Below are 19463 nucleotides of genomic sequence, written 5' to 3' on the forward strand. Positions count from 1 at the left end.
CTCACAGTCCAGAGGCACAGGCTCCCTAAAAGACACCTAATCTTAGGACTAAAGAATATTTCCCCTTCCCCACAACCATAAATCATATTACTAAAGGCAAAATTTTACAGCAGTTCCTTTTACCTAGTACATCAAGTCTAGCGCAAGTAAAAATTACAAAGTATACAAAAATGCAAAAAGTACAGTAAGCATCAGACCAGAGTCAGATATGGCTGGAATGTTGGAATTATCACAATAGAAATTTCACAACTATGGGGCGCCTGGGTGGCTCAGTGGGTTAAGCCAGCCGCTGCCTTCGGCTCAGGTCATGATCTCAGAGTCCTGGGATCAAGCCCCGCATCAGGCTCTCTGCTCAGCAGGGAGCCTGCTTCCTCCTCTCTCTCTGCCTGCCTCTCTGCCTGCTTGTCATCTCTCTCTGTCAAATAAATAAATAAAATCTTTTAAAATAAAAAAAAAGAAATTTCACAACTATGATTAATATGTTAAGGGCTCCAATATATAAAGTAGACAGCATGCAAGATGAAATTAGCAATATAAGTAAGAAGAAAGATGGAGAAACTAAGAAAGAGCAAGCAGAAACGATTAATTGTAGCACAAATAAAGATTGCCTTTGATGGGCTTACTAATAGACTGGACATGGTTGAGAAAAGAATGTGAGCTTGAGGACATCTTAACAACAACCTCCAAAAATAAAAAGCAAAGAGAAAAAGACTTAAAAAAAATTTAAAGGGGGGCGCCTGGGTGGCTCAGTGGGTTAAAGCCTCTGCCTTCAGCTCAGGTCATGGTCCCAGGGTCCTGGGATCGAGCCCCACATCGGGCTCTCTGCTCAAGCAGGGAGCCTGCTTCCTCCTCTCTCTCTGCCTGCCTCTCTGCCTACTTGTGATCTCTGTCAAATAAATAAATAAAATCTTAAAAAAAAAATTTAAAGGATATCCAAGAACTATGGGACAACTACAAAAGTTGTAACATATGCAAAACAGGAATGCAAAAGAAAAGAAAGCAGGAGAATATTACAATCAATTATGACTGAGAATTTCCCCCAAATTAATGACAATTACCAAATAACAGATCCAGGGAGTTCAGAGAACACCAAACAGAAGTACATCAAGGAAAATTAGATTCAAACCAAAAAACTCAAAGATAAAGAAAAAATCCTGAAAAAAGCCAGAGGGAAAAAACACATTAGCAATAAAGAAACAAAGATAATAATTACATCCAAAATCTCCTTAGAAATCATGCAAAGAAGTAGACAGTTCAGTAAAATATTTAGAGCTGAGGGGCACCTGGGTGGCTCAGTGGGTTAAAGCCTCTGCCTTCAGCTGGGTTCATGATCCCAGAGTCTTGGGATCAAGCCCCGCATCCGGCTCTCTGCTCAGTGGGGAGCCTGCTTCCCTTCCTCTCTCTCTCTGCCTGTCTCTCTGCCTACCTGTAATCCCTGTCAAATAAATAAATTAATAAATAATCTTCCAAAAAAAAAAAATATTTAGAGCGGAGAGAGAAAAAAAAAGCCACTAACCGAGAATTCTGAACCCTCTAAAATTATTCCTCAAAAGCAAAGTAGAGAAACTGACATTAAAACAACCAACTAAAACTGAAGGTATTTGGGGCGCCTGGGTGGCTCAGTGGGTTGGGCCGCTGCCTTGGGCTCAGGTCATGATCTCAGGGTCCTGGGATCAAGTCCCGCATCAGGCTCTCTGCTCAGTAGGGAGCCCGCTTCCTTCTCTCTCTGCCTGCCTCTCTGCCTACTTGTGATCTCTCTCTGTCAAATAAATAAATAAAATCTTAAAAAAAAAAAAAAAACACAAAACTGAAGGTATTTGTTGGTAGTAGACCACCCTTGCAAAAAATGTTAAGTTTTTCAGAGGGAAGGAAAATAATGTTAGAAAAAGAGATCCACATAAAGGAGAAGCATGAAAGAGTAAATGAAGGGAAAAGACTTAACTATGTGTAGATAAATGCTTACATGTAAGTAACAAAAATGACAGCAACTGATAAAAGGAAAGGAGGGAGAAATTAGGATTTTTTTTTTAAGATTTTATTTATTTATTTGACAGTGAGAGAAATCACAAGGAAAAGCAGGCTCCCCACCGTGCAGAGAGCTGAATGCGAGACTCGATCCCACGACCCCGAGACCCACGACCTGAGCCGATGGTGGAAGTTTTAACCCACTGAGCCACCCAGGTGCCCCAGGATTATTTTGATATTATAAAATACTCCCAAGAAGTGGTATATGTTACTTAAAAGTGAATGTGGATAAGTTGTACATGTATATTGTGGACTCCAGGAACTGACAGATTGAGAAAAGGCAGTGAAAAATCCAACACTCATTCATGATATAAGCTCTCAGTAAACTGTCTACAAAAACCTACAATTAGCAATCACATTTCATGGTGAGAAACTAGAAAGCTCTCCTTCTAAGATGAAGAATAAGGCAAGAAAATCTCTCACCACAGCTTGTCAAAATCAAACCGAAAGTCCAAGTTAATGCACTAGGACAAGAAAAACAAACAAAAGGTATAAAGACTGAGAAAGAAGGAATTAAACTATTTTTTGTTTGCAGATAACATGATCATCTACATAGAAAATATGAAAGCATCAACAAAACCTCCTAGAACTAATAAGCAATTAATGCAAAGTGGCAGGATACAATGTTAATATACAAAAATCAATTGCTCCATTACACAGCAGCAATGAACAAGTGAAATTTGAAATTAAAAACACAATACCATTTATAATACCACCCAACAAAGGAAAACCGCAGGTATAAATCTAACAAAATATGTACAAGGTCTATATGAGGAAAACTACAAACTCTGATAAAAGAAATAAAGGAAATAAATGGAGATATATTCCATCTTCATGAATAGAAGAGTCAATACTGTCCAGATGTCAGTTCTTTCCAACTTTTCCATAGATTTCCTTACTTGAAGGAGCTGAAAACTTTTATCAACACAAAAACCTACACACAAATGTTGACAGAAGTTTTACTCATAACTGCCAAAAACTTAGAAGCAACAAAGATGTCCTTCAGTAACTGAATAAGTAAATGAACTATGGTGCATCCAGACAAAGTAATCTTATTCAACACCAGAAAGAAATTAGTTATCAAGTCAGGAAAAGACACAGATCAGGGTGCCTGGGTGGCTCAGTGGGTTAAAGCCTCTGCCTCTGGCTCAGGTCATGATACCAGGGTCTTTGGATTGAGCCCCGCATCGGGTTATCTGCTTAGCAGGGAGCCTGCTTCCTCCTCTCTCTCTCTCTCTCTCTCTCTCTCTCTCTCTCTCTGCCTGAGTCTCTGCCTGCTTGTGATCTCTGTCTGTCAAATAAATAAATAAAATCTTAAAAAAAAAAAAAAAGACGACACAGATGACATTTCTAATAAAGAGGCCAATATGAAACGGCTACATACCACCTGACTCCAACAACAGGACCTTCTGGAGAAGGCTAAACTATGGAGATAATAAAAAGATCTGTAGTTGCCAAGCAATGGTGAAGAGGGAAGAATGAAAAGGCAAAACATGTAGGATTTTTACAGCAGAGAAATTACTCTGTATGAAATATATATAGTGGATATGTTATTACACTAATTCAAACCTCTAAAAGGTACAACATCAAGAGTGAACCCTAATATAAAATATAGCCTTGGAGTGATAATAATGTGTCAGTGTCGGTCTGTCAATTTTAACAAATGTACCTCTCTAGTGGTGATACAGGTAACAGAGACAGCTATGTGTATGTGTAAGCAAGAGTTATATGGGAAATCTCTGCACCTTATTCCCAGTTTGGTTGTGAACTTAAAATTGTTCTAAAATATAAAATTAATAAAAAATTAAAAATAAAGTATACCTGGATCTCCAGTTAAACATACACTTTTACCTCTACTCTCTCCCAAAGTGCCACTAAAATGACAGTAAATAATTTTTATCATTTTGGGGTTTTTTAAAAAATAAAACCACAGAAACAAAAACAAAGAGAAGATGATGGTAAACAAAATTTTATAAGCTGTAAAGGAAATAGGCAAGTAGTAACTGATCAACAGACAAAACTGAAATTCAAGTCAACAAGAGAGAAAGTTAAGAAACAAGCTGCCTGAAAAGGTATTAGCCTAAGAAAACCTCAAAAATTAGAAACAAGCTATTGCTGCAAGTAGAGGTAAAGACAAGAAGACTGGCTTAAAGTCTATATAAAAAGCAATCTGACCTTAGGTTCTTGTCCCCCATTCCCACAGAGTGAGTGCCATTCTAAAACCAAGGCAGAAGCCTGGACATTTACTTCCTGGAGAAACTGAACCAAAGGGGATCTGAAACCAAGATACCAGAACCAGAGAACCATAGCCCTACTGAAAACAGAAATCCAGCGAACATTCATAGTCTGAATGGCAAGAGGATACCCCAGTCTCCTTCTCACCCTACTCTGATAACAGTAGCCAGATTAATCTCATGTTAGAGAGTAAAAATATCATTATGAAACAATTATTTCTGAGGAAAATAAGTCACCGCAAGAGGCAAAAACCAAAACCAAAAACAAAAAAAAACCCAAACAGGGGCCACCTGGGTGGCTCAGTGGGTTAAAGCCTCTGCCTTTGGCTCAGGTCATGATCTCAGGATCCTGGGATCGAGCCCGGCATCTCTCTCTCTCTCTCTCTCTCTGCCTGCCTCTCTACCTACTTGTGATCTCTGTCTGTCAAATAAATAAATAAAATCTTAAAAAAAAAAAAAAAACAAACACCTACCAATATAGACAGCACATGAATGGAATGGTCCAACTCTTATCATCCCACTTTACAGAGGCTACTCAAAGGTCCTAGCCACACTCAAAGAACTTCTATTTAATTTCACAGTGCAATTTTTAAGTTTTTTTTTTTAAATAATTTGAGGTTATATGTTTAGTAGTTTAAAGAGTCAAATATTTACCTACATGGTTGTTTCAAAAACCAAGTTATCTTGGGGTGCCTGGGTGGTTCAGTGAGTTAAAGCCTCTGCCTTCGGCTCTGGTCCTGATCCCGGGGTCCTGGGATAGAGCCCCATATCGGGCTCTCTGCTCAGGAGAGAGCCTGCTTCCTCCTCTCTCTCTCTCTGCCTGCCTCTCTGCCTACTTGTGATCTCTGTCTGTCAAATAAATTAAAAAAATCTTTAAAAACAAACAAACAGGGGCGCCTGGGTGGCCCAGTGGGTTAAGCCGCTGCCTTCGCTCAGGTCATGATCTCAGGGTCCTGGGATCGAGTCCCGCATCGGGCTCCCTGCTCAGCAGGGAGCCTGCTTCCTCCTCTCTCTATGCCTGCCTCTCTGCCTACTTGTGATCTCTGTCAAATAAATAAATAAATAATCTTTAAAAACAAACAAACAAAAAAACAAGCTATCTTCTAACACCTCCACAATTCTTCCACAATCCATTGCCATTCTTTAGATGTAATCATTTTTTTAATTCTTAATTATTTGGACACTTGCCTCCATAACCTTGAGCAGTATACTCATATTACTACTACTTGATTTTTCTTTTGAACATTAAATAGCAACTTACTATTCCAGAAATAAGGATTTTGCTTTCTTTTAAATCCTTCTTCCCTACCTCTAGCCCCACCCTGTACATAAACACTTTGTTTCCATTTTCCAAATATGGCTATATCTTTATAGCCATAAAGATATAGTAAACTTATTCACAGCTGAGACAGGAAATAAATTTCTACTCTGCACAGCCATTTTAGATTTCCCTAGATTTAGCAACTATCTTTATATATATATATATATTTACCTGTAATTGATCACTAACCTCCTATTAATTTGTGAAAATCTGCTCTTAACACATTCAAATTTATTAAAAATTCTATCAATCTTATCTTCTTGAAAATATTTCTCTTAAAATCTTCTGATCAGGGGCGCCTGGGTGGCTCAATCATTAAGCATCTGCCTTCAGCTCAGGTCATGATACCAGCATCCTGGAATCAAGCCCCGCATGGGGCTCCTCGCTCGATGAGAAGCCTGCTTCTCCCTCCCCCACTCCCCCTGCTTGTGTTACCTCTCTGTCAAATAAATAAAAATAAAATCTTAAAAAAAAAATCTTCTGATCAGCTAAAATATGAATTGATAAAGCCTCAGGATGGCCACTAACTTCTATCTTGAGACCACTCTTCAATATTATCTTGGGAATAAAGTAGTCCTCTCTCTTGTATTATAAGTCCTGTTTTCTAGACCCCATGTTTTCCTTTTTCATGCATTACTCTCTCATTTTGGCAGGGATCATATTATTCCAGTAGAGTCCTGAGAAGCGATACAGGAAAGATATACTTTGTGAAATTCTGTTGTCCATATTATCATACACTGAATTTCATAGTTTATTTAATTTCCAGCTCAGAAATTATCTTTCTTGCAAAATGACAGCACTATTCAACTGTCTTCTAGTTTTCAGTGTTAGTATTCAGAAGATTAATGTCATCCTGATTCTTAAAATATTCTAGAAAACAGAATAAAACAAAAGGATGAAAAATACAAGGAAAAAAAAAGAACACCAGATTCCCAATATCTGATTAGCTAATTTATTAAAAAGAACACAATGAAAACAGAAAGGAAAAAAAAAAATCAATGAAACAATGTAATAAATTTTCCCAGAAATTAAGGCTCTGTCTCTAGAGTAAAAAGGATCCAAGAGTGACTAGTGCAATAAATGAAAAAGATGCCTAGGGATAAAAAGAAAATCTTAGACACTTCCAAGAAAAGGAAAAAAGAAAATGAGCTTTATGAAAAGATTAAGAATCATAATGGTATCAGATTTCTCAATAGAAATAATGACATTAAAAGCCAAGGAAATTATGCTTTCAAAATTCTGAGAGCTATAATTTCCAACCTATATCCAATCGAACTATGAGCTGAATGTGTGGTAATAAATAAGCACTCCCATATATGCTAAGACTCAAAAAAAGAACACTTTTTCGTATACCCTTTTCTCTGATGAAGATGTACTAGGCCAAAAAACAAAACAACAACAGAGTAAATGGAGAGAGACGGGGCGGGGGGTGGGGGGAGGAGAAGGGCGGGGAGACAGGAGACAGGACCCTGGTATAGAAATATAATATTGAAGACAAAGAAAAGAAAATACAGGATTACACAGAAACCAACCAGTTCAAATGAAGAGAGGAGGAACAAGAACTCTAAAAGCAAGGTCTTCATGGCAGCAGGGGGAGTGATGACGAAACAGACCACCTAACATATTTGAGCATCGTTTTTTAATTATGCCAGGAAATCCACAAAGATTCAGAAAAAAGAAGTGTGTGTGTGTGTGTGTGTGTGTGTAAAAAGACACCAAAACAAGGCAACTATTTACTGCAGTAATAGCAGTTGTACAAAAAAAAAAAGTCCAGGGGCGCCTGGGTGGCTCAGTGGTTTAAGCCGCTGCCTTCGGCTCGGGTCATGATCTCGGGGTGCTGGGATCGAGTCCCACATCGGGCTCTCTGCTCAGCGGGGAGCCTGCTTCCCTCTGTCTCTGTCTGCCTCTCCATCTACTTGTGATTTCTCTGTCAAATAAATAAATAGATAAAATCTTTAAAAAAAAAAAAAAAGTCCAGTTGTAAATACTATTTACACAGCAGTAAACGAGGAACTTCAAATATCAACCTAAACTAAAATTATCTTACATGTAATGGAAGAACTGTAGGGAGACAGAGTAAATATAGGAGGGTGAAAGGGGGACCATACAAGCCATGGAAAAGTTGAAAGATCATTATGAATAGTAGGAAATGACTGCCAGACACCTGAAACTTAAAAATCAAGAAGCGGAAATTCATTTCCAACATGACACAATGACAAAGTCAACAAATCCTCTCCTCAAAAAGTTAAAATTTTAAAAAGCGGGATAAAACAAAAAACCACTTCCATACCCTGGCATATAACTGAGAAACAGTTTTATTCTGGTTAAGAATAGCATGAGTCTGTAGCATTTTCACTGAACTGTTCCCTTCCCTATACTATGTTGGGATGACATTTCAACCGTGATAGATAAGGCATGAAAATCAGCACCTTCACTGCAGCTGTCAGAAGGGATTTGCAAAACTAAATAGGACTTATCCCACAAATGCAAGGTTGGTTTAATATCTAATAATCAATCAATGTAATGTACCATATTAATAAAGGAATAAACCACATGATTATCTCGACACAGAAAAAGCATCTGGAAAAATACACTACAATTCATTATTAAAAACTCTTAACAAGGTACAAATAAAGGAGAGGCTCCTCAAACCAATAAAAGACAATCATAAAAACTCTAGAACTATATCATACTTAATGATGAATGCTCTCCCCCTAAAAAGGGGAACAAAGCATACCTTTCAACTTTCTACTTCTGCTCCCATTTTACTAGAAGTATAATCAACAAAAGGAAGGAAAGAAAGGTACATTGATCACAGATATCCAGTGAGGAAATTAAAACACAAAACCTTTTATCTGCATAAGACATAATCCTACATATGGAGAAAAATCTCAAGACTACATTGATGAAGGAGTTCAGCAAGGCAGAACAACATAAGGTCAATATACAAAGTCCCATTGGATTTCCAAACTGCATATGACAAACAATCTTAAGAAAATAATTTCACTCAGAATGACATAAAAAAGATAAAGGACTCAGGAATAAATTCAACAAAGTAAGTTAAAAATTTGTATAATTAAAGCTTAAGAACAATGCTGAAAGAAATTAGAAGTATTTAAATAAATGGAGAAATATCACATATTCATGGATCACAAAACTCAATATAGTTAAGATATCAGTTCTCCCCCCCCAAAGAGGCTTACAAATTTAACTCAAGCCCTATCAGAATCCCAAGGGGGCATATTTATCTTTTAGCAAAATAGAAAAATTGATTATAAAATTTAAATGAGGTCAAAGAATCTTTAAATAGCCAAAATAATCCTGTGTTCATCAGGGATACTGAAGTCTAATTTTCTTGTAATGCGCTTGTCTGATTTTGGTATCAGAATAATGTTGGCCTCATAAAGTGAATTTGAAAGCGTTTCCTTTTTTTTTTTTTTTTTTTTTTTTTTAAGAAGAGTTTGGTACTTTTTGGAAGGATTGGTATTAATTCTTCTTTAAATGTTAGAATTCGCTAGTAGAGCCACGTGGTCCTAGAGTTATGTTTGTCGGAGGTTTTCGAGGACTGATTTTTTTTTTTTTTTTGACTGAAACAACGTTTCGAGGACTGATTTATCTCCTTGTGAGTAATGGTCTGTTCAGATTTTCTGTGTGTTCATGATTCAGATTTGGTAATTGGTATGTTTCAGGAATTTATTTCTTCTGTTATCTAATTTGTTGGGAGTAGAATCTTATGTACTGAATTCTTTGTTAGTTTTTCTCAATTTTATCATGTATACTAGTAACACTTTAAAAAATATTCTCTAGTGAAATTCTGTTGATGTGTTTGTGTGCACATTTTGATCAAGATCACTCTGTGGGTCTGTTTGATTTTTTTAAGTAAATTTATAGAGTTGTACAATCGTCACCATAATCAGTCTAGAACTTTTTTTCAAAAGTTCTAAACTAAATCAATTTAGTTGGATCTCAGTTTTCCTGGATCTCATTTGCAATCAGTCCCATTACCACTTCTTAGCCCCAGGTAACTACTGATATGTTGTATGTCTCTCACATTTCTGTTTTCTGGACAGTTTATGGAAATGGAATTAGAATATGTAGTCTTTTGCTGTATTCTTTTACTTAGAATAATGTTCTTGAGGCTCATCCAGTTTGCAAAATGTTTAAATAATTTATTTTTAATTGCTTAATAATAAAAAATAGCAAACCAGAGCACCTGGGTGGCTTAGTTGGTTAAGTGTCTGCCTTCGGCTCCAGTCATGATCCCAGGGTCCTGGGATCAAGTCGACTTTGGACTCCCTGCTCAGTAGGGAGTTTGCTTCTCCCTCTACCCTGTCCCTACTTGTGCTCTCTCTCCCCATCTGGCAGAAATAAATAAAATCTTATAAAAAAATAACAAACCAAATTCAACTATACATGAAAAGGATCATATACCATGATCAAGTGGGATTTATTCCAATGATGAAGGGATGGAGGGATGGTTTGACATCCACATATCAAAGTGATAAACCATGCTAACAAAATGAAAGACAAAAATCATATAATCATCTCAATACAGAAAAAGTATTTCACAAAATTCAACATACATTTATTAAAAATCTGAACAAAGAGGTGCGTGGGTGATGGTGCAATTAGTTAAGCATCTGACTCGTGGTTTCAGCTCAGGTCATGATCTCAGGGTCTTAAGATCAAGCACCACATTGTGCTCTGTGTGGAGTCTAATTGAGACTCTCTGTTCCTCTCCCTCTGCCCCTCCCACCCCCCAAATAAATAAACAAATCTTTAAGAAAAAAGTTCCTAACAAAGTGGGTATAGAAGGAATATACCTCAACATAATGAAGGTCATATATGATAAGCCCATAGTTAACATAATATTCAGTGGTGAAAAGCTGAAAGCTTTTCTTCTAACAAGACAAGGATGCCCATTCTCACCATTTTTACTCAATATGGAACTAGAAATCATAGTCAGAGGCATCCACAACAGAAGGAAGAAATAAAATTAACATTATTTGCAGATAACATGATTTTATATATAGAAAACTCTACAGACTCCACTGAAAACCTGTTAGAACTAAAAAATTCAGTAAAGTTACAGGATACTAAATAAATACACAAAAATTCTTTGTTTTTCTACATTTACAACAAACTATTAAACAGAGAAATTAAGAAAAAAATCTTATTTGTAACTGCATAAAGAAGAGTAAAATACCTAGGAATAAATTTAACTTAGGAAATGAAAGACCCTTACACTGAAAACTGTAAGACACTGATTAAAGAAACTGAAGACGCATAAAACTGAAAACACAAATAAATGGCAAGATACATCATACTTGTAGACTGGAAAAATATTGTCAAAATGTCCACACTCCTCAAAGCAATCTACAGATTCAAAAAAATCCCTATCAAAGTTCCAGTGGTATTTTCCACAGAAATAGAACAATCCTAAAATTTGTATGGAACTACAAAAGACCTTAGCAATTTTGAGAAAGAAGGACCAAACTGGAGGCATCACAATTCCTGATTTCAAACTATTATTACAAAGCTACAGTAATCAAAACAGTATGGTCATAGCATACAAACACAAGATTAATTAATACAAGATTAATTTGACAGAAACACAGATCAACTGAACAGAACAGAGAGCCCCAAAACAAACCCATATATATTTGGTCAATTAATGTACCACACAAAGGAGCCAAATATATACAATGGAGTGTAAGAGTCTCTTCAATGAATTCTATTGGGAAAACTGGACAGCCACAAGCAAAAGAATAGAAATTAGACCACTATCTTACATCATACACAAAAACTAACTGACAATGGATTTAAGACTTGAATGAAACACCTGAAACCATACAACTCATAGAAGAAAATACAAGTGGTAAGCCCCCTGACATCATTCTTGGCACTATTTTGATCTGACGCTAAAAGCAAAAGTGACAAAAGCAAAAACCAACAAGTGGGACTACAACAAATAAAAAACTTTGGCTTAGGGTGCCTGGGTGGCTCAGTGGGTTAAAGCCTCTGCCTTCGGCTCAGGTCATGATCTTGGGGTTGTGGACTTGAGCCCTGAGTCAGACTCTGAGCTCAGCAGAGAATCTGCAGAAGACTCTCTCCCTCGGCACCTCCTGTTCACACTTAAGCTCACTCTAATAAATCTTAGAAATAAAAAGGAAAAAAAAAAAAAGAAAAAAAACCACAGAGAAATAAAGTAAAATATATTTAAAAAGTAGAACTTATTGATCCAAAAGGCAAAGAAAGAAAAAGGTATATAACCGGTATGTTTTATGCAGTAAGTAGTACATATAAATAGAAGGCAGAACTCTGGGAAACAGTGTGGAGTTTCCTCAGAAAGTTGTAAAGAGAGCCACCATACATGCCAGCAATTGCACTACTGGGTATTTACCCCAAGGATACAAATGTGGTGATCCAAAGGGGCACCTGTACCCCAATGTTTACAGCAGCAATGTCAACAACAGCCAAAGCAGGGAAAGAGCCCAGATGTCCATCAACAGATGAATGGGTAAAGAAGATGTAGTATACATACAACGGAATACTATGCAGCCATCAAAAAAAAAATCTTGCCATTTGCAATGATGTGGATGGTACTAGAGGGTATTAGGCTAAGCAAAATAAGTCAATCGGAGAAAGACAACTATCATGTGATCTCAGTCATATGTGGAATTTAAGAAACAAAACAGAAGATCATAGGGGAAGAGAGGGAAAAATAAAACAAAACAAAACCAGAGGGGGAGATGAACCATAAGAGATACTTAATCCTAGGAAACAAACCAAGGGACGCCAGAGCAGATGGGGGGATGGGGTAACTGGGTGATAGGCATTAAGGAGGGTACATGATATAATGATATACATGATATAATATAAGATTGATGAATCATTGACCTCTACCTCTAAAACCAATAATACATTATATGTTAATTAACTTAAATTTAAAAAATAAATTCAGTAACAAAAAAAATTAAGGTACCCTCTGGATAATTCAAGAAAAGGGGCACTAAGAAATTTTCTGGGGTGATGGTAATACTGCATTATATATTGATAGATTTTGTAAATTTAGATTTTACACACACAAAAAAAAACCACACAAGAACAAATCAAAACTGTAAACAAATACTGAGCTCTAGTTACTGATGTCAATTTACCTTATAAAGCATCTATATGTTAGGGATAGAATTTAGACAGTGTATATATGGTGTTCTATGTTAAATTCTTTCAACTTTGCTATTTTTGAAATTTTTCATAATTAAATATAAGAATTATTTCTCTTCAAAAAAAATAGAAGGCAGATATAAATCCATATAAATAAGTAGTTATATTAAATAGAGACAAAAAACCTCCAATTAAAAGGCTAGATTATCATACTGGGTTTTTTAGTGTTTATTTTTATCTCCCAACACAAGGATATACATACACCCTAGCATAAATTATGATTTCCTCTAGCTCAGACTGAGGCACCAGAGAACAATGAACTAAAAGCAGCAAAAGATGATTTATAACAAGTAACATTTTAATGGACTAAAAGTAAATAACAAAATCTAACACAAAAACAAATCATTAATTCCAGCTATTAATTCCAGCTATCATTGACAACCTATAAAATATAGTATTTGCATATATTATCTCTAATCCTTTTATCAACTCTGCAAATATTATCCCCTATTTACATTCAACATACTGAGGCAGTAGTTTTGTTCTGCATTTTCCTAGGAGCTCAACACTTTTAAGCAGAGAAGCCAGGATTCTTACCCGTTTTCAGTCTATTTCCAATAAACACTGCCTCAATAATAATGACTTAATATCTTAAAGTATTTACATAATGCTTAGTCATTTGCGGAAGCACAAAATTAAGATCAAAGTTATAATCTCTTTAAAATATGTAAGTGACAACATAACAAGTGCAGACTTAATTTTGACAGCTATTAAACTTAACTTTTAAAAACACATATATCTGAAACTTCTCTACATGGTCCTTCAGATTCTGGTGGAGGGATAACATTATGAAGGACAAAGTCCTTTATATAAGTATAACAGTAAAACCAGTTTCTTGGTGGAAAACTAAGATAACTCATACAGAACAGTATTTTACACAGTTTGAAAAACATCTTTTTTTTATAAATGCATGCATTTTTTTTTAAAGATTTTATTTATTTATTTGACACACAGAGAGAGAAATCACAAGTAGGCAGAGAGGCAGGCAGAGAAAGAGGGGGAAGCAGGCTCTCTGCTGAGCAGAGAGCCCGATGCGGGACTTGATCCCAGGACCCTGAGATCATGACCTGAGTTGAATGCAGAAGCTTTAACCCACTGAGCCACACAGGTGCCCCCAACAAATAACTAGTTTATTCTAAAACAATCCAGCCAAGTTTTTCTTACTACTTACCATTCTTTTTCTTTTTCTTTTTCTTTTCTTTTCTTTCTTTTTTTTGGTTGAGGGAGTGGGAGGGTAGAGGGAGAAGGAGAGAGAAAATCTCAAGGAAGCTCCCTAACCACTGTGTGAGCTGTGAGCTGGAGGCAGGTCTTGATCTCACAACCCTGAGATCATGATCTGAGCCAAAATTAAGAGTCAGACGCTTAAACAACTGAGCCACCCAGGTGCACCTTATTGCTTACTAGTCTTTTCTTCACTTCTTGGGGGTTAACCTGGAGAAATAAAATTCAGGAGATATTTAAATAATCTTATGGCAGAAAAGCCAAATACACCATTAGCCAGAGAAGAATAAAACATGAAAACTGTGAGGGGCACCTAGGTGGCTACTTCTCTCCCTCTGCTTGTGCGCAAGGGGGCGCCTGGGTAGCTCAGTGGGTTAAAGCCACTGCCTTCAGCTCAGGTCATGATCCCAGTGTCCTGAGATCAAGCCCCACATCGGGCTCTCTGCTCCATGTGGAGCCTGCTTCCTCCTCTCTCTCTGCCTGCCTCTCTGCCTACTTGTGATCTCTGCCTGTCAAATGAATAAAATCTCTCGCTGTGTCTCTATCAAATAAATATTTTTAAAATTAATAGATTGGGGCGCCTGGGTGGCTCAGTGGGTTGGGCTGCTGCCTTCGGCTTGGGTCATGATCTCAGGGTCCTGGGATCGAGCCCCGCATTGGGCTCTCTGCTCCGCAGGGAGCCTGCTTCTCTCTCTCTCTCTCTCTCTCTCTCTCTGCCTGCCTCTCTGCCTACTTGTGATCTCTGTCTGTCAAATAAATAAATAAAATCTTAAAAAAAAATTAAAAATAAAATAAAATTAATAGATAAGTAAGGTAATCTTAAAACAAGAAAACCTGAAACTTTTAAAAAGCATACTAGCTTCACGCCAGAATCTGATTTATGAAAACTAAATATCTACTTTAAAAAGCAACTTCTCTCAGAAAACCTGTGAACCTGGCCTAAAAAGGTTTTAGCTACCCATTTTCTACTGACTTAAATAGTATGCTCAGATGCTTGTTTTCATCTCTTTATTTTATTTATTTGACAGACAGAGATCACAGGTAGGCAGAGAGGTAGGCAGAGAGAGGAAGGGAAGCAGGCTCCCTGCTGAGCAGAGAGCCCGATGTGGGGCTGGATCCCAGGACTCTGGGATCACGATCTGAGTGAAAGGCAGAGGCTTTAACCCACTGAGCTACCCAAGCGCCCCAAATGTTTGTTTTCATTTCTTAATCACCAGTCTTGAAACAAAATATGAAACACTTGCATATCCTGACTCTGCCCTTTCTCAAAGGCAGTAATCCCTATCAAAACTGATCTAAAATAAAGCATTTATGTGAATAAGGCTATTTAAAGCCCTATATTTAATATCAAGAATCACACCCACTGTATCTGTGTTTGAGATTTTCACATTTAAAGGAAAAAGCTGTCATCAATACAGGTTTAACAAACTACCAGATACAGCGGGAAAGACAGGCTCAGAAACATGTGGCAATGTGGATAAAAGAAATGCCAAAGTTACATACTGAGAAGGAACAGTAATGATGTAACATACTTTAATTTCAACTTTCCCCATTAAATAATATTCCTCTCAGTTCTGCTCTGAACAGGGAAACCCAGAAAATTAATCATTTGTGATAAACTCTAAAGGACTGAGATGCAGCTAAGCACTTAACCTACAGATTAATAATGACAGAAGTAAAAATGTTCGACAAAGCATTTTTATTTCAACTGGCAAAGAAAGGAAATAAAAGGAACTGAGTGACTTCAAGTAATAAAAGGCAGAAAGCTAGCTTTTTTAGTGGTTTGTTTTGGCTACATTAGTTATAGAAGGTTTAAAATCAGGTCATTAGTCTTAGATCACTGTTTTTTTAAAGACTTTATTTAATTATTTGCAGAGGGATTATGTGAGAGCAATAGAGAGTGCACACACACAGGCGCACATGCACACACACACCCCGACAAGTGGTGGAGGGGGAGGAGGAGGTACAAAGAGAGACGCAAGCTCCCCACTTAGCAGGTAGCCCAATGTGGGGCTAAATCCCAGGATCTCAAGATCATGACCTGAGCTGAGGGTAGACGCTTAACCATTTAACCAGCTGAGCCACCCAGGCACCTCCTCTCGTCACTTTTAAAGACTCAAGAACAACCCCATTTCTACCCAGCAGCATCATTACAAATATATTAGTAACATGATAGAAGCAGACAGGCAGAAGCCAAAGCCAGATGTCAAAAAATTTAAAAACCTTGTACACCAGGCTTAGATGACAAGGAAAAGAGCACCAGTAACTGTCTTCCTAGATCATGGAAAGAATAAATAGGTCCTTTTTATTCCTCTCCATCCCACATCCAAAGGGGACACCTCTTCCCCATTCCTTGATAACTAATCTCCATATTATAATATATCCAAAGATTCTTCCCTCCTCCCATCCATTTTCTTGCCTTCATTACAATTTTAACCAATTTTGTTTTCTGTTGAATGACCACTTTTCTCCCCAAATTCCCTCATCTTTGCCCCTTTCCTTCCGGGTTTTTTTTTTTTCATCTGTTACATATCTGGGTTCCTAATTCCATGACAAAGGAATACACACTGTGATTAATCAAAGAAATTGCATGTTGAAATGGAAAAAAAAACCACCTGAATGTGGACCTCTAATTTCCCCAATATAACATCTGCACAATACATACCTATTTCCTAGTAATGCTGCCCCTCACTCATGAGAGCTGAAAAAGGTTCATTACTCATATACAAGTTTACTCAAAAATAAGTTGATAAATGATCGAATATATGGACTCATAGAGAACTATTATCTAAATCAGCACCTTCCAACATTTACTTCTTAAAACAATAGTCCAACAAGGTGTTCCACAAAAAAATGGTTTCATAGTCAAATCACAAATCACATGAGGCTCTTAAAAGAATCTAAGCACTGGCGATTCACAGACCTGTACCCCTGGGGATAAAAATACATGTTTATAAAAAAATAAAAAATTTTTTAAAAAATGTAAAAAAAAAATCTAAGCAATCCTGAATTGAAGAAATTTAACTTTACTGTCCAGCTTTTTCCAAACTTAAGCTAATGAGTCCCTTTTTCAGCAACATTTATTAATACCTCATAGAACATGTATTTAGGAGATATTAATCCTAACCACTGATTAAAATATATCATGCGAAATATTATTATCTTATAATCTTAATGGTTCTCAAATTCAAGACCATTTGAAGAGCCAAAAATTTACACAGAAAATAACTACCTGGCTAGGTGAGAGTGACTCCCTTTAAATATCATAGCTATATTGATCTTACCTAGGTTCATTTAAGAATTAGACTGTAATCACCATTTGTGATTTTTTTGTTTGAAAGGGAAATGAAGAGCAAAATTTTCCTTAATGTCAAGTGTATCATACAATAGCATATTTATTCTACAAAATATTAAGATATAAGACTACTGTCATTGCTCTATTTTCATGTTTGATCCTTCTCAAGTAGGAGAAAAGAATGAGATTTTGTGACTTACAAAATCTACAAAGACATGTTACATATGAATTTATCAGAATGTATGCTACACAATAACAAAAAATTTTAGTAAAAATGTATCAATTTCCCCCTTAAGGTTAATTACCAATTATTTACTTCACAGGTTTTAAAGAGTATATTTCAAAGTACACACATTTTACCTGAAAGCTCCGTAAAGTGGTCTGTACCAACAGACAAATGAACAAGGAGTAAAAAGCAAGAACCACAGGATACTCAATCCAAAATCAACCCCTCTTGAAGCATCAACACAAAACCAAGCCAAGCATCCGAAGATATTTAGAAAGAGTGTTACAGCGTGGACTGTGGAATCAAAAAACAAAATAGAAATGTTTACATTCAAGTTATGAATTCATTCAACAAAAATTGTAAATGAAAAAATTCTTTAGAGCAAATGTATTCTACCCCTTGCTTCCAGCTAGTATCTTTCAAAAAAACATTGCTGTTTTTTACACATTTGGTTTGAAAACAGTATATACAGGAAAATGAGTCCTAACTTATGCAGTGTTTAGCGACAATCCGACAATCCGTTTGATACTCTCCTAATGGGCTATTATCAGAGAAGCAGTGCCTTAAGGGATTCCTCTTTGAGAAGAAAATACTTGATGTGGCCCCTGATTCAAGGCCCTGCCAGGGAAAAGGACCAGGACTTGGGAGGAAAAAGAGCCTATACACTGAATTACATTTTTACAGAGTAGCTGCTGACTCCTCCCAGAGTGGACTATACAAGGAGGAGAAAACTGGAGAAGTGCTCTGTGCAATCTCATTGTAACATTTTTAAGCAATTAATTAGAATCATTGAACTAAAAATACTAATACAGTAGCAATTTCAGGGACTATATATTCGATCTCTCAGGATTATTCATCCTCATAGGGTTATCATTTTTTAAAGTGCTGAGATAAATACAGTTTTTTGGTAGAGGATCAAACTTACTTTTAAAGAAAGAAAATAATGCATTTCAGCTGTTGTGGCAGAACTTTCTTTTAATTAATGCACACAGTTAATGGAAAACTCTTCATATGTTGTTAATAATTACATATCCAGAAAGACCTAAAACAAAAAATCTGAGAACCATCTAACTAGACTTTGATCCTAAAGAACTACACTTACTCATTATAATTAGTAACCTTTTTAAAAGATTTTTTAAAAATTTATTCACAGGCTGAATTAAAAGAAATAAATACTTTTCAAAAGTTAAAATAATGTTCAATTTAATACAAGAAAAATATGCCAACAAATTCCTACTTGAATTAAAAATAAATGAAAAACCTAGCAAATCCAAATACAAAAATTTGGAACTTATTATTATCTTATATTACATTAGAAACTTTAAAATCTTTTCAACTGATAAAATAAAACTAGTAATTAACAAAACGAGATGAAGACATACATTATAGGGTACCTCTAAATTTCATTTAATGACTAGCTAAATATACAAACTCTAGAGTAAGAAAAAGGGCACCAGAGGAAGAATGAAAACACCTGGGTTATAGAAATATACTATTGAGCTAATCAACCTCTACATTTCAATTTTTCAGCTATAATAATACAGGAGCTCTTCCACATTTAAAACTTCATTCCATTATATTATACATAGAAGACTCTTCCTTATTAAATTTATTTAGAATTAGGATTTCTAACTTTCACGAAAGCCAGTTTACTAATAAATTTACTCACGATCATTTGCCTCACAATAAAAGTAGTTTTTGTCAATGGCTTAAAAACAGATTTCAAAAGACCATAAAATAGAAATTATTCTTTAACATTAAATGGGATCCAACTGCCTGAAAAAGTTTATGTATTCACATTATACTTCAAACTTCAACCTTAAGAGAATTTTTAAAGTTTATCTCCTAATTTGCCTAAGGAAAGAAAGAAAAATATGGATATGTACATTAAGGTTCATTAAAAATTCCTCCAAT

General features: G+C 36.1%; 1 protein-coding gene across 1 annotated transcript in view; it reads right to left on the reverse strand.

The window, feature by feature from the left end:
* Positions 1–19463, reverse strand: part of SCAMP1 (secretory carrier membrane protein 1) — a 127698-nt gene that overhangs the window by 48589 nt on the left and 59646 nt on the right. The window contains exon 6 of the mRNA XM_004766832.3: positions 17684–17843. Within this exon, the coding sequence (XP_004766889.1) occupies positions 17684–17843 (160 nt within the window). The remainder of the gene's footprint in view (positions 1–17683; positions 17844–19463) is intronic.

The sequence above is a fragment of the Mustela putorius genome, unplaced genomic scaffold (genome assembly GCF_011764305.1).
Source record: "Mustela putorius furo isolate JIRA1106 unplaced genomic scaffold, ASM1176430v1.1 tig00537350_pilon_pilon_pilon, whole genome shotgun sequence".
Taxonomy (NCBI): domain Eukaryota; kingdom Metazoa; phylum Chordata; class Mammalia; order Carnivora; family Mustelidae; genus Mustela; species Mustela putorius.